At 36.9% G+C, this 16,761-nt stretch overlaps 1 protein-coding gene across 1 annotated transcript in view; it reads right to left on the bottom strand.

Annotated features, from left to right (window-relative positions):
* Positions 1–750: 750 nt before the first annotated feature.
* ctnna1 (catenin (cadherin-associated protein), alpha 1) overlaps positions 751–16,761 on the bottom strand; it is a 103,755-nt gene continuing 87,744 nt past the window's right edge. The window contains exons 17-18 of the mRNA XM_051859598.1: positions 2,422–2,556; positions 751–1,629 (exon numbers count right to left, since the gene is read on the bottom strand). Coding sequence (XP_051715558.1) covers positions 1,339–1,629; positions 2,422–2,556 — 426 coding nt within the window. The 3' untranslated portion in view covers positions 751–1,338. The remainder of the gene's footprint in view (positions 1,630–2,421; positions 2,557–16,761) is intronic.

The following is a 16,761-nucleotide window of genomic DNA, read 5'->3' as shown; positions in this document are numbered from 1 at the left end:
CTGTGATGACTAATGTGAAAATCTTTTTCACTGTTGACCAGTCAAATCACAGAGCAACTGCATTTGAGGTCATACACGTCTCACAATGAATCAAGCATCATCCTGCACTTTCACAATCAAGACTTTATTCAACGCAAGAGAAATGTAATTAATATGAACGCAGCAGCACTGAGATGTTTTTCTATATTCAACAGATGAGCTGATAACGATGAACTCATTAACTAGCATGGCCTTATGAGAAATATCGATCGCTGTGACTTTGAAGCTCCTTTAGGGCGCTTGATCCCATTTATCAGTGGTGGTGCTCAGCGGCTCATAGACTTCTGGCCCAGTCCATCCACACCCATTTAAGCCCAAGAGTTCTCCACCTCTTAGCGAGCGCTCCTCCGAATAAGAGGTGTGTTGATTCATTTAATCAGTGTCTGAGTCATGGAGGGGTAGGAGGATGGGAAGGAGGAGGAGAAGAGAGGCCTAAGGCCAGTCTTCTGAATTTAAATACAGGGCTGAAGATTGAACTCGCTCACTCTCAGCCTCTCATTCGCATTTAGCTTTGCCCTGCTGCTCCTTGAGATTACTGAGGGCATTGAGATTGCTCTCTCTGTTTTAGGCAACTCTATAGTCACTGAGACAAGCAACAATTTCGACTTTTTTTGCATTTTGAGTTTCACATTACTTTTCTCACACGACTTTAGAGATAGAAAGCATTAATATTCACCAAAATTCTATTTTACAGTTAATCAAAGCAAAACAAAAAGTTATCAAAAGGTTTATTAGGCACAGCAAAATACAATGACTTTGGTCTTGATACCGACACTAAATCATCAAAGCCTATTTTTCTTTTATAGTTTCATACCAAAACAAGTATTGCAAGTGTTACAGTGAGAGTTTGCATAGGCATGAAGAATGGGGAAAAAAAAAAAAAAAAAAAAAAAAAAAATTCAGCCAGTAATGGGCAATATCAAAGCCCTTAGTGTGAAATATATAAAAGTCTTCTTGTAAAATACACTTAAATGTTTAAAAAAATACACAATAGTCATCTAGAAAAGAGGGAAAGGTACATAAACTTTGAGGGAATGCCCGAAATTTAATGTATGCCCCTACCTGTCCTCGGGAAGAAATCTTGTGTAAAGATTAAGCAGATTAATGCATTCGTGTGTAAAAATATAATATTTGTCTTATAGACCTTAGTGCACTCAGTATAGCCACTGCTTATGGAAACACAGCAAATTGGTGACTAAGGTACGGGAATGCGTTTAAATGTGTACTCGCTAAATCCGACTGATTTTATGGCTCAATCTACATCTGAAACATAATCTACTGAAATGCCTTAAGGGCTGCTTAAATACTATCCATTGCTTTGAACTCGCTCAGGGCCTGCACAGGGTTGACGTGCTTCTTTTGAGAGGACCGCTTCACTTTGTTGGTCTGACCATCGTCTTGCTTCTCACGCTTGACCAGCGGCTTCTTTTCGGGAGCTTTCATCCTCCAGGAGATGGCGGGCATGTTGAGGTTTTGCATTCCTTGAGACTTCTGGTACTTGGTGGAGGCCACGTAGGAGGCCTTCACAGTGGACACCACAGAATTCATCAGATTCTTGGCTGCCTGAATCAGAGACATAGCGCTATCCACCTGCAAATTGAGAGGAAATTGAAAAGACCTTTAGAGGAGTTTCCACACTTTTTGACCAATGAACAGCCATTTATGATTATCGTTTATGAATTTTGCTTTTATAGAATTTGATAGCAATTACTGGGGCAGATTTTAGCTTATATGTCAGGCACTAATATTTCAAATAAAAGTATAGAAATTATTATAATTAATGTACAAATGTCACAAATTATCTAGCTTGCGGGCAAGTTTTACTCTACACAAGCACTTATAAAGCACAATATCTAGTGGAAATATTTTATATTTATCATTTATAGTCACTATTGAATTCTCTGATGTTTACAGGTTTTCAAAGACTGTGGAAACTCTGTGAATTTTATTAACATGCACACAAAATTCAAGCTAAAAACCTGAACGCACGCCCTTTAATTTACAACCATCTATTCTGATAAAATATTGATGTTGGTAACCTTTGCAGGAAAAACTCTTTAAAGACAACAATTGACAGTACAATTAAAATCAGAGGCAGTGTAATTACAGTTATTATATTTGCAAACAAGTATTTGATTAAAACTACACATAAACTCTGTTTAAAATGTTGGGCTGTAAATGGGCAAGCTGCAAATACTACAGAGCTGTAAAACAAAAACAGGAAAATAAATTAGCTTATTTGCATGAGTTGTTCTTGTCGAGGAGGTACGGATGGGTGAAAATAACAGTAATTTTAGTTTACTTCAGATAAATAGATTTTTCACCAGAGAGGGACAATTCTGTCTTTCTGTCCTTTTATCCCTCTCAGAAAATATGACTCACCCCAGACACCACAAGCTCTCCGCCCAGATTCTGCACCTCTGCTTTGACTTTACTGCAGATATTGAGCTGGTGACAGTATAGGGCGATACGCTGCAGATAGGCCAACAGATCCTGCTTGCATGCTGAATCTGGACACTACAGAAAAAGAGAGACACATCAGTTACTGTCAAACATATATATTTCAGTAATTCAAAAATTCAATCTGTGTAACATTTAAACATTAAAATGTGCTAAATGGAGCAGAAGGTGCTATTTTAAGAGTTATTGGTAGTTGAAAAATATATTTAAAAAAATTGAACATGCAGGGGTGGGGACGTGTAGAAGTGTGTGAAAGATGGGCGTTTTGATTCATTTGCTGTGGAAATTTGTGGCGCTTTGAAACACAGACTTTGTGTGGGCCTAATGATACGGATGCACCATTTAATAAACCTGACAAGAAAACAAGGCGAGACGGATGCTGAGTCAGACAATCGTCTGTACAGAAATAGTTCAACATATCTAAAGTGAAAAGCGTGTTCAACACGCTGGTTGTTTTGAGGATCTTTGACTGTTGCCTGCGGATACCCTAACGCTGCACAGTCACCTGTCCAGCTGCATATGCTAGTCAAATTCATTCAATTCCCCATCGTGGCAGGTGAGCTGGCCCACCGAGGGCTCACAGCCAAACTGTCTTTATCATTTTAGTAAACCAAAAATAATATATTTAAAAAAAAAAAAAATCAATCTGTGCATCCACCAAAAAACCCCAGCCTTCTATAGGGCTGGGTGATATGTAAAAAATATTTTAATCGATAATCGTTTAAAAAAAAAATATCGCAATATCCAATAATATTGTCTACCCGAGCCCCGCCCCATCCGTGACAACATAGCTGATATGCACTGTAAACACACATCAGTGTGGTTGCAGTTTATCTGACAATAGCCTGCAAATCAGTAGGCATAAACTTAATTTAATTAAAGGTTTGTTTTTCTTTTCTTAGTTTGTGCTTTAATATAAAACATTAGCTTTGTTGTTATGTTAGTGTTGTTAATCATTTCCACACTGCTCTTATCAAGTGTTTGAAATTAATTTCGTTTCGTAAAGAGAACTGTTGAATTGATCAGAGTTTAACGGAGTTCATTGTGAAGGTGGACATTGTAAGAACGTTGCATGTTGATGTCAAATGTGTCTTGCCTATTTTTTCTTAAGGTCCGATGTTTCTCTTTCATTGTTTTCATGTTTTCATCTTTCATCACACATTTCATGATACGTTTAATTTATTTATTTAACGCGTAGCGCTGTTTAAGCTATAATGTATTTGTTATTTGTCTAAAAGCGATTAAAAACAATTTGATTTGTTCTGCATGACCAAAAACAGAAAGGTTATTTTTTCTCATGTTTTAGAGCTCCGATGTGTCCTTACAGGCCTCTTATAACGAACGAAAAAAAAAAAAAAAAAAAAAATCATTATTTATTTGGAAAAATAAGTAATTACAGATGTTGTTTGTGAATTTTATTTTTCATTTATTTTGATAATGAACAGGCTGCGATGTCATGCAGTGCTATTGACGTGTGCGCACACGAGGCGCCGGCGTGATCACTTGAACTGCTTCCTTACACCAGTAAAAACAACCTAAAATACTAATACTGCTTCTCTGATACTGCTTTCTTCCGTCTTAGTTTCCTTTTGAACGCGTTTGTGTGGAGAGCGTCGCAATAAATAAATCAATTATAACAGCATATGGCTTCAGTTTTTTTTTTTCTTTTATTTTGTTAATCTTAATTGTTTAAGTGAATATATTTTGTGTATTTATTCCTTTTATTTAGGCTATATGAGTTTATTTTGCGCTGCAGGTGCGTGATGTGGATCCTTTTCTGTTGTTTGGGCGTGTAAAACAAAACCACTGGAAAACAAATTGTTATTTTTAATGAGTCATACACATTTAGGCTATCCATTCTAACTTAATTTAGCCTTTTAATTCTAATTTAACAATCTTGTCGGTTTAAACAGAAATGAACATTATTAGCGCCGTGGGTATAGGCCTAGGTTGATATCAATACATGAATCCAATATAGTCTTACACACACATGACAAAACTGTGTTTATGGGAATATTTTGACAATTTTGTGTATTTTTCCACGAAATAACCTATGAGGCGGCTCTCTGTGCACACTCTGGATGTGTGCAGAGCTCAGAAAACAGCGCGCGGGGCCTACAGAAGTGTTGTCTGCATCTCGCGCTTGAATGTTTTAAAAATAAAAATATATTGTTAACAAGCAAAATCAAAATGTTAATTTTATAAAGAGTAGCCTAGGCCTATTCGATTCCTGGCCTTAAGTAAATGTGATTCCAGAATAGATTTTTTTATTCCTAACCCTATTAATTAGCTACTATAGGCTACAAAATATTTCATTTATGCTATTGCATGTGAATAAATATGTGAATGGTAACTACGGGACTATGTTAAATAAATTTGTATTTTTTTCCTCGATATTGGCGATTATCGTCTGTAACTGACTTTTATTATCGACATCGCGATACTTGCAAGACATTGTCGATATACGATAATATCGTCATATCGCCCAGCCCTAGTCTTCTATGCACTTGAGGAATGTACTTTAGGGAATATTTGGTGTAAATCCAATCACAGTTTCTCACCAGCTTTACTAATTTAGCTATTTTCACGTTTGAGTTTCAGGGTGAAAAGTTGACACTAAGTGCTAAAAACCCTGAACAACAAGAGACACACCACAAGGATAATTAAGAAAAAAAAAAAATGTATATAGAAAAAAAACGAGAGAAAAATAAAACAAACAACTTATGACAAGTTAAATGCCTTCGACAATAAACTGTTTTTGTTACAAAGATCTCATTCAATGGACGCAATGGCTGAGGGTGAATCTGAAGACAACTTTTTAGGTCAGATTTTAGCTAGTTGACAAGTCTTATTTACTGCAAGAATTTAGCATTCTAAAAATGAAGTTGCACTTTTCATTCCCTCGAAAGCAACACCACTACAACAATATGGAATAAATAAAAATTGTCAGGCTCACTAATCAAAGAGTTGACTAGACAATGATCCTGCTCATTTCTACATGTTAAAAATAAAAAGCCTGCCAACCGACTGGATACATCACTAGCCCCATTAACCAGTCGTTGGTGCAGTAAAAAGCTTGTTTTTTTTTTTTGTTTTTTTTTTACCATAGTTTGGTCATCCAATATCAATACCTCACCTTGCTTCACCAGTCTCCAAGGTAACAATACTTTCTTCACAGTGATAATGTTCAAAGAGTGGCCCCCACATCTCTGCTGGTGCCTACACATAATTACACAAAGCCAGCTTCCCTACAGTGCCTTTATCTCAATAACTCTCCCCCAAATGTCGTAAAGCATTTGGAAAATGTCAAATTTCCATTATTTTAAACAACAGCTAGACTCTAGATGCATACTTAAGTCGCTTAGGGCTGGAAAGACACTCACAGATGTCATATGCATAATTCTGTCAAGCAAAATGCACCAATTACGATTTTATGTAAAATTCAGGTGAAAGACCTCAGTCATTCAGCCAAGTTAAAATAGTGCTTAGTTAGCCATAATGTATAAAACTAGAGCAAGAAAATATAGAATACATGAAGTACTCATGACAAAATGATGCCTGTTGGCAATGTGAATTAAATCTAGATGGTCATTTAATATGAGTCTTCCATGTCTACATAATCAAAAACTGATTACAATGCCCAACAATTCTCAAAAAACCTCATGATTAAAAAGACAGAGGAAGTCTATACTGTGACAACACTGATTCATTGAGGGATGATCGGGCAATCATCTTCGACATTTACATTAAATTCAAATATAATAAACCTCTATGAGCATTTTGCCAAATGAGCTCTCAGCATCCATTCATTCTAATGTTCAAGGCCTGTAATTCAAGATAAAAAAGTAAAATATAAAGCCAAACTTGCAGAGATGTGCCTGTGGGAAATTCAACTGGAGATACAGTTGAATACAGAGTCTGAACTTCACTGTACTTTAATAATCATCATTCTGTCTATACACCCCACTGAGAGAGAAGGGCAGTTAGACAGGCACAGACTGTTAGAGACAAGACAGAACGACAGGGAGACAAAGGAAGATGGGAGACAAGTGGGCGAAAAGAGTGGGATGCGAGGAAGAACAGGGGTGAGAAACAGGAAGAGAATGATAGAGTGATGAAGAGGGCAACAGGCTGCTCATCTTTCAAGACCACCTGAGAATTAGCTGCCATTTGATCACAGTATTTCCCTGAAGTTTTGCTCGTTAAAGGTTAAGTGTGAGATTTAGGTGCTACTAGAAGCACCACATGGAATGCAAAAATAATTGTTTCCAAACCGTTTCCAAAACACTTCTACCAGTCAATGAATTAATGGTTTAGTTTTAGCGGTTTCTGGACATCATAGGAAAATAGATTGTAACAAAGATATTAATTTATATATACACGTTTCTCGTAATTACACACACATTTATACATCAGAATTCAATATTTTTCCACTAGGTGGTGCATCTTTTTTTGGTCAAGATCTTATATTCACAATGCAAGAGGTGAGCACTCTGTAAAGTCTACTCCAGCACATCCCAAAGACTTTCAAAGAATTTAAGGTCTGGACTCAGAGGTGCCAATTCATGTGTGAAAATGAGAGTCATGCTCCCTCCCAATCATTCTTTCACAATTTGAGCCTGATGAATTTTGACATTGTCATCCTGGAATATGTCATCCTGGAATATACGTCTTCCTACATGTTTTTTTTAAGAAAAGAAAAGCTACACACTCCAATTAGGATTAGAAGAACTGCAGAACATATAACATGCTTTTTTTTTTTTTTGGTCTGGGCAGTGTATAAAGATTAATTTCTTAAAAATAAATGAATGAATAAATAAAACAAATAATTACAAATGCAAATGTGTATTGTTATATAGACACGTATATAAATGAAAGTATAAAGTATTATATACTTTTATGGTAACACTTTACAATAAGGTTCATTAGTTAAACATTAGGTAATGTATTAAAAAGAGTATTTATAAAAAAAAAAAGTAAACATGAATTTTCACTTTTTGAGGTCTGCTTCACCTACAGTGTTTGCTAACTCTATGACTGCAGGATATTGTAAAAGCATTTTGTGCCAAGGGTTGGAGGAGAGGATTATACTCACAGCTATACAAAGCAAACATTCTCTTGCCTTTAAGGGCTTCTCACCCCTACATCTGGCATGTTGATCCAGCAACAAGTCTGGCTATGCTGTGAGCCCCAGCAGCGCTGCTGGAATATTCAGCGGTGTATCTCTGACTGCTTTGGCGTTCGCCGTTTCCACTCCAGCTGGCTCAAAGCATTCTGGGATTTGTAGTAAAGATTATCCAGCTGGGCACATCATCACTCCCCAGTGGGAAGTCAGGATGTCTAGGCATGTCTGGGCAGAACTTCTCTCTGTCTAGTTCATCATAAAGAGCCAGCAGGGGCACAGCAGTGTCCTTATTCGAACACAGAAAGCCAGAGTGTCCGCCTCTCATCTGCTTTACTATTCCACCCATTATTCCAGCAGTCATTAATAAAACCACAAATTTTTATCACTGAGCTGCTTTTCTTCCCTAGAGTGAGAGCTTACTGCAGAGGAAGTCAGACAAACAGCAGAACAAGGGGGGAGAGAGAGAGTGAGAGAGAGAGGACGGCGGTGGTGAATCAGAACAGAGCCCTGCTAAAATGAAACCTGCTAAGCATACCAATTAGAAGCTCGACTCCTGTTTGAGACAGCTCGAATTGGCCCTTTCAAAGCATCACTTGTGCATGCTCAGCTGCTGAATTCATCCAAGTTGAACAGGAAATGCAGCTTGCCTGCCCTGACCTAGACGCATGTGAATACATGATGCACATGTCAAACAAAAGTCCTCCCTGCTTGCTTAAAACATTTTCTTCCTCCAACTGTGAAGACCACATGCAGATCACATGCAGATTACGATTACGAGGCCAATTTTCAGTGAAGCGATGTGCTAAAACAGCGTTTTCTTTTCTTTTTTTTTTTTTCTTCTTTTTTTTTTTTTTGAGAAGTGCAGTGTCCGGTAAGTCCCTTATCAGGCTGGCCCAAGAGCTGATTCTGCATTTACCCATCACTCCATTAAAAATGAGCAACTTCTGAGAAGAGTGTTCTCCTTAGGAAACGCATATAACCCTAGAGTACACAGTGTAACCTTACATTCAACTTCAGCCTCAATTCACCCCCTTAAATAAATGTAAATGCACGCACTTAAGAGATATTACCTTGCTTGGTCGCAGACTTTGGACTTTTATTAAAATTTACTTTAAGGAGACCGATTCTGGTCGAGACAGGGGACAACTAAAATACACAAAACAATACACATTTTAATAGTTCCCAGAGGACTTTTGCTTTTCCTTTTTACAGGTATCAGTGAAAGAAAAAGTGCACTACTTTTCTAATATGACAGTGAGTCTTTATTAACCTGCCAGAAAAATGTTAAAAAGAAAACTCCGGCACTCGTAGCACCGTAGACAAGGTAATAGAAATGGTGTCGCCATTATGTTTCTCTCACCTGCACCATCAAAAAGAGCTGAACTAATGCTAATCAACTGGCCTAGATAAACTTAAATGTGTACTACAGCACTTATGGTGCTGGGAAAGAATAAAAGTGATAAAACAATACAGCTATCTGAAAAAAGATATTTTCCTCTGACAAAAGAGACAATGACAAAACTGTAACAGGCTCTTCATACATAAAAATAAATAAATAAATAAAAATTTAAAAATCAGTTCAAGGGACAGTTCATACAAAAATAAAAATGTAATCATTTTCCATCATTTACTCACCCTCATGTTGTTCCAAACCTGCATGACTTTATTTCTTCTGTTGAACAAAAGATGAAATTCTGATATTCTGGTTTCCAATGTTGCTTTGGATCCCACTGATTTCCATTATTTGGACAAAAATGGTTGAAGCATATTTTTTTGTATTCCGCACAAGAAAATAAGTCATGCAGTTTTGGAACAACATGAGGTGAGTAAATTACAGACTTTTCGTTTTTGGGTGAACCATTCCTTTAAGATCAAGCTGTACAGCTGTAGTGAGCAAGTTTCACTCTAAAATATTCATGAAAATGGAATTGTTGAAAGAGACAGAAAACTGTTTTCTCTCTCTCTCTGCAAATGTGTACATTATATTGTGTAAATGTGCTGTCGTCTGGCATGGAGGTGAACAATTAGTGAATTAAAAAACAAAGTCAACTAGACCCTAAAAAACAAATTGTTCAAAACAACGAAAACACGGGGACAGCCACTATTGGGATTGATGAGCGGAAGAAAAAAATAACGGATTTCACACCTCAACGTTAAAAATATCCAGCTATAAAAGTGAGTAGGAAGGTCAGGCCGCATCACAGAAAATGTCATCTGGCCTGCTGAATTCCATTCTAAATGGACTGCGGTAGTAGAACAGCACGAACAGGGTTCTGACCTTTCTCAACACATCAGGGAAGAGAAATGCCAGTTTCCTGTATTTACTGACATAGCAGTATTTCAATGTAGAGCAGCCGTGATTATAAATGAAACATCTTGGGTAATGCATTCTTTTGTGGGTTATGCCCACTAAAGCCTGAGGAGATATTGATACTCTGCTTGCTCCACTCCTCTCGAGAGGGGATGGAATGAGGTGTGTGTTTTCTCTAAACAGAGCAGATGACATATGGAGGTGATTAGTGCAGTGATGAAATCGTTCTGCCCACCCATAGGTCTTCTGTGAGAGAATTTCCATAGATATGATTACCTGGTGTTTATATCTGTCCCAAACCACAGAAAGAGTTACCTATTGTCTTGCGCACTGACAGACTTTCCACAAGCCTAAGCCAGCATCTGAAGTTAAACGATCTTCTACTTAATTCTAGAGGAGAGGGACACACTAACTCAAAAAGGAACAACGTAAGTCACTCTGTATAAATTTTTTTTTTTTTTTTTTTTTTTTTATTAAAAGGAAAAAAGTCATCTCCAGAGTTAAAAAAAAAAAATAAAAATGTCAAGAGGAAAAAAAAAAAAAATGTGCCAAGTGGGCTGCAATAAATAAATAAATGTAAGTAAATCTTCAGAAGCGTAAAAACATGCATCTGCCACAAAACTGCCTTAGTCCATCTGAAGGAAGACCTGAATCTTCATAAAAAGAAAACTGTCTGCAGTAAGCAAACTTCATCTTCCATAAACATCTGCTGGAGACAGTTTGAGAACAGCGCAGGTGGAGATTTGACGTACTGACTGTGACCCATAGAAGAAAAGTTTCTGGACTGCAAACTTGATCTTCCAGCACATCTCTCATGTGTGAACTCGTTCCGGATTGTATTTACAGGCTGTGCAAGCTGCATGCTGAAATACAGATCTGGAGGAAGTGGTGGATACAACAGCAATAAAACTGATATCCTGCATAGATTAAAAAACATTTACATAAATTATCTTTCTACAGAGGTGAAAGAGGGCCAGGGAATTCAGCCCACTCAGTCATCAGTATTCAACGTACAAACTAAAAACGGCAAAGTACCCAAGGAAATCGAAGGTTCATTTTAAAAGCACCTGTTAATATCAAAGTCATTTTTTACCGAGATAAAAGATTCATCTGTAGTTTCTTTAATAGAGGGAACTCTAATGCACTTGAAGAGAAGAACGTCCCTTCATGTGGCTAATGTGTTTTATATTGCGTTTAAATGGTCTGGCGGTGCACTTGTTTTTTTTTAAACGGCTAAATATAAAGCCATCATGGACCATGATAATCAATCAAGTGGCATTTTAAACAGAGTGATGATCTTACTCCTTTCCAAACAATAACCCCAAAGGAAAAAAATAAGACTAATATTCGCAAGTGCCAATTCTATCTCAGTCTAATAAAGTCCTGATGTAGGATCAGAATGAAGAGTAATAAACTCAATCATGATGACAGAGGGAAAAATTCTCTTAGATCAACAACTTAAATTTAAAGATGTGGGTTTTTTATTGAAATATCAGATATGAATCATGTGCCTTATATGTGCATCACTGGAGCAATTGAATAGCCACAGCATGACATGGCAAAAGCTGCCAACACGTCTGCCAAAATAGACAATCTCTTCCCTAACAGTTATTAATAGGACTGCCTGCTCCACAGGCATATTTACAAGCACCTATTTCACACGCTTTATACTGAGACCATTAAACAACTCTGTCATTTCACCAAATTACAAATGGTACATAGAAATTTTGTGCTGCATGATATTTTAGTGCATTTTATTTGACTGAACGTAATTAGAAAACAATGGATGTGTTCCAAACATGGTGATCATGTCTAAAAATGCAGCTCATTAGATTAAAACAGCCATTTTGTTAATATTCTCAAAAATAAAGAAAATATGAATTCTCTCCATACTTTCTAATAATCTGTATGTACAACTTTTGCGGAAATGACAAGATGATCTGCTTCAGGTTGTTCAGGTTAGCTGGATGACGCCTACACACTCCACTTGTTAAATGGTGCCATGGAACTGGACTGAGATCAAAACCATGTCTAAGGATCTGTAGAGCTTTTTTTATTCTTGAGCCTCACCACTATTTATTTGGCCTCATGTCTGGGTCACTGTCCTGCTTGAAAAATTAACTTTCTCCCAAGTCTTTTTCAGCAGACCGAAAGAGTTCTTGTTCTTACAGCAGAGTGTGATGGACAACTTTTCCTAGAAACAGCAGTGCCCACTGAGACCTTTGAATAGACTTTTGAACTCTTTAACTTATGGATTTGTTTATCTCTCTCATACTCCCTTTCGTTTTTTTCTCTACAGCAATCCTTCAAATTGCTTTTTTTTTTTTAACCAGTAAGTTTCCCATGACCTCTGATATCACAGAATAAGGATTTTTAAAAAGAATTTAGATTCAGACCAATTTGTTAATGAATCACAAACTAATTTGTGAAGACTAACCAACTGAAAAGACTCAACTATGAACATTTCACATTTCATTCACATTTCAAATACTATGGCTTGCAAGAGCAGATAAATCTTTTACAGAAGAAAAAAAAAAAGAAAAAAAAAAAAGTTGTTTTGGAGAACTTTACTCATTCCATGACTGTAGGAAAACTGGATATTCCTACCTTTAGGGATTTTAAGGAAATGTTGTAGCGACCGTAATTATTCATAGGCAGAAAGAAATTTGTAGAAATTGCTTTTCTGTGCAAATTTACAGCTGCTACGACACTGAATACTGAAAAAACAGCAGATTTCAGTTTAAGAACACTTCCTAACAAAAAAATAACTGGAAAATTATTTCTATGTAGCTCCTGTAATTGAGTAAAATGTGAAAACTGGTTAAAGGTCTGAATACCTTTGAAAAAACACTTCTGCAAGGCATTTTAAGTGCAAAATGTAAAAAATGTGATTAAATTACCCAGTGAAAACAAGCACTATTAATAATCACCATTATGCCACAAAACCAAGAGCTTAGACTGGTGGTCATGTAAGATACCAACCCTTGAAGTGCTGAGCTGAGAATCTAGGATCTGGGATCGCTTCTTGATTTTTTTGTTGTTGTTGTTTGTTTTTTGCTCCTCTACTGTAGAGAGGGAAATTTACAGGCCTGTCACCGTTAAGCAGCCAGGGGCCAGAACTGGGATTAATCCAACCTGTGGTGGTGCCTATGGATCACCATAAATCTTCCCTGATTGAATGTAAATTGGAAAACTATGTATGTCGGTATACATCATTGGGATAAAGCACACGTGCTGCTGCCCGCAGGTTCTGCCCAGCTAAAATATGCAAACCTGGTGTTGCGCGATCGTGTTCGTGTGTGGCGGTTTCATGCCTTCATGTGCGTGCATGTAAGGCAGAATATTTATGGGCAGTGTGGTGGCTTACACATTTGCATTATAAATCTCAATTACACTGCATTATTTGCTCAGTACTGAGCTCAGACGAAATCCTCAGAAGTTGCCCCTGCAGAATCTGCTCGTAAATTCTTAATAAACTGCAGTGCAGACCTTTGTGTGGCAATGACCTAAATCCTGCATCCTCCTCATCTATGCACTACACTCATTTCTTTAAACTTTAATCGAGCTCTGTTACAGCCATTTAAGTGATTATTAAACCTGCCCGAACATTTCTGGCAGCACTCTGCAACGATCCAAAAAGCGTCCTCATTCAACAGCTAGATGTTACAAGATGTATTCAGAAAGGCTGATTCTCAAACAAGATGCATTTTTTGTAAAAGGCCTCTCTATACTCATTACTGATCACCCACACTATCCGCTTTAGTATCGCTGTCTTGTTTGCATCCTTGGGTGGCCTCCAGATGCAGAGGAGTATGTGTTGTCACATCCTTATTTTGAATAGTTAGGTTTAAGTTTGCTGCTAGGATGCATTTTGTCAGCTAGAAGAGAGTTATGCAACACAATTCATGCTTTCAACATTTTTTTTCTCTTATCATTTTCCCCCCTTCCTGTTTCATCCTGTTTACCTGTACAAGGTTTCTAAAGAATCCTTTTTTTTTGGCATATTCAACTTTCTACAGATATTTTTAGCCTATCAACACATGGCGGCTCTGCTGTGGTGTCTGTTGGCAATCTCAGATGTAACAAAAGTACATGACATGACAAACTAGACAAGCAGTCAGGAGTGATGCAATAGCCCACCACTGTGTATTCTGTGGCAGGGCTTTGATATGACAAAAAGAGCAAGAAGGACAGAGAGTGGGGGGGAGGAGTGCCATGATTATTTGCTTTCCATCCCTCCGCAGGCTCCTCTGAATCTGATGATTCATCCTTCTGTATAAGGAACTGCTTCCCTTTGTTCATTTTTCAACAGTTAGCCTCTGGCAGCCTCGTCTGCACAAGAAGGTGTGAGGAGCAGTCTAAATATAGTTTGCATATATATATAAAATGTGTATGTATGTATGTATATGTATGTATGTATGTATGTATGTGTGTGTGTGTGTGTGTGTGTGTGTATATATATATATATATATATATATATATAAAAAAATACACACACACGCTGCCACCTGGTAATTACGCCGCTAATTAAAGACGAATCACACTTAATGGATTCAGGTCTCATATGAGGCTTCCCATCCCTCTTTCCTTTCATTTTTTCTTCACCTACTGCCCTCAATTCCTCTATTCGTAGGCAGGACAAGAGGAGGGGGGACTATTTGGGACTGGGTCGGGCTGGGCTGGCTCCAGCCGTCTGGAGTTGCTCACACCTGTTTAAAAGCAGGAGGGGTCGCACTCGGACAGACACATTTTCTCCCAAAATGAATGCATTTAGTTTATTAATGCACACAGTATTCACTCGCAGCATAAATAAAAATCTGTTCACTTTTGTGTAGAGAAATTAAGAATAGCTTGTTTCACAAATACACAAAGAAAATCTAAATTTAGAGAAATATTTTATAAATTATATATACATAATTTAAAAAAAAAAAAAAAAAAAAAAAAAAAAAAAACCTTTATTGTTAGGGATGCACCCATAGGATTTTGTGGAGCCGATACGATACCGATTTTAACAAAAATTATTGGCCGATTCCGATACTTGTCACTTGCTCTCTTATGTGAAATTTTGTAATTAAGTTATACTAGCTAGTTTTTTGCTGCATCATCAAATAATTTCTAATGAACATGGATTGGATCCATTTAACACTCAGCAGGCCTACATAAATATAACAGAACAAAGATACATATGAAATAAACCGTGCTTTTTAGGTAGGTTTAACAGTTTTCAGCTACAGATATAAAAAGTGTACACAAAGTATAAAATGCACATGCATATTCTTCACTGTATAAATTAAATGCATACTAATCCTTCCTTATTGTAACAGACTTTGTGATTAATCTTCTAATCTTTTTGTATACATTTAATTTTTTTTTGTAAGTTTAAATATATATAAGATCTGCACTATCTCCTTTACTAAGGCAGGACTCTTATTTTGACGGATCTTCTAGTCTGCGGAGCAATACGGGTAATGAAAGGGAGAGCACACAGTTTTTCAGAGTTATTTTGCAGATTTAAAGTTTGCCAGTTTTTTAAGCACCCCCCGAAAAGGCATAAGGTGCGTATATATTTGTTTACTGTTAGTTGTAATGAGCGTTTTGTGCAATTCACTGTATGTTGACGATAACGCAACAGAGAGAGAGTTTAATGTGCACTTCTTGTGCTGTTTTGTTTAGCTCTTATGGCGATTTTTTTTCTCTCTTTTTTGGAGTGAAAACGGACGCAATAAACTTAGTAAAACATCAGTAAAGTTTTGGCCATCATTTAGATGGGGTCCGCTACACTTATGAAAGTTACAAAAGTTATTTAGTCAAGAATAGTGTGCAATTTTTTTTTGTCTTCTGTTATTTGATTAACATTAAAATGTAGACAGCAGCGCTAGAATTATGCAGCAGACGTTATACAGCTCAGTGCCTTCACACAGTTAATAAACCATTGGTTTGTTATATCAGCCTTTTTCCAGCTATAGCCGATATGCCGATGGTTGTAAATTGAGCACAAATCGGCCGATACTTCGGTGTATCTCTAATTAATTATTGTCATTATGTAATTTTATATTCAATAATTATTAAATTATATATTCAAATAGTAAAATTGTAATATCATAATATGGAATAAAATCTATTATTATTATTATTATTATTAGAAGCAGAAGTACAATTTATTTTTATATAAAATTTAATAGCATATTAAATGTAAGAAACAAAAATAAGTAAAATATGGCAAAAAAAATATGGCATGGTGAATTCTCATCACGACTGACACTGGCACGTGTGGCGAAGTTCATTTTAAATGCTTCCTACACTCAAATCAATCCTATTACTCAACAAATTGGCAGGTTCAGTATAATCGACAACATTTAGAAAACATAATGCATTTTCATTTATGTGCCAGTGTGTGCAGAAAAGCAAACACATCCACAGACACACAAGCACCTGCACAGTACCCATCTGTTTTCTGCAGGGGATATCATTGTATTCACGGCACTGAATAAGCAACATCAAAGACATTGCGGGACGTGGCTGTCTATGAAAGCTTTCACCGTCTCTGAACTGGACATTTAGTATTCCTCTCCAACTGGGTCAGCGCAGGTAGCATTACTACGCACTTGAAAAGTGGAGCTGCTTCACGTCGGATCAAAGTGCAATCTAAATAAAATATTAAAAGTGCAAAGCTTTAGTTTGCATGAAGACTGCTTATTATGCAAGATTATGTTAAAGGAATCTTTTTGAAAACACACTGCAGATGTTTATAGGCATGGCTAATTAACAGCCATGCGGCAAATAGGATAACGGCACATATCTTTACATTCCTTCCCTAGGTGCTGCA

Source organism: Ctenopharyngodon idella, chromosome 14 (genome assembly GCF_019924925.1).
Source record: "Ctenopharyngodon idella isolate HZGC_01 chromosome 14, HZGC01, whole genome shotgun sequence".
NCBI classification, from domain to species: domain Eukaryota; kingdom Metazoa; phylum Chordata; class Actinopteri; order Cypriniformes; family Xenocyprididae; genus Ctenopharyngodon; species Ctenopharyngodon idella.
The sequence above is the reverse complement of the archived record's forward strand: the minus strand, read 5'-3'. Positions and strand labels throughout refer to the sequence as shown.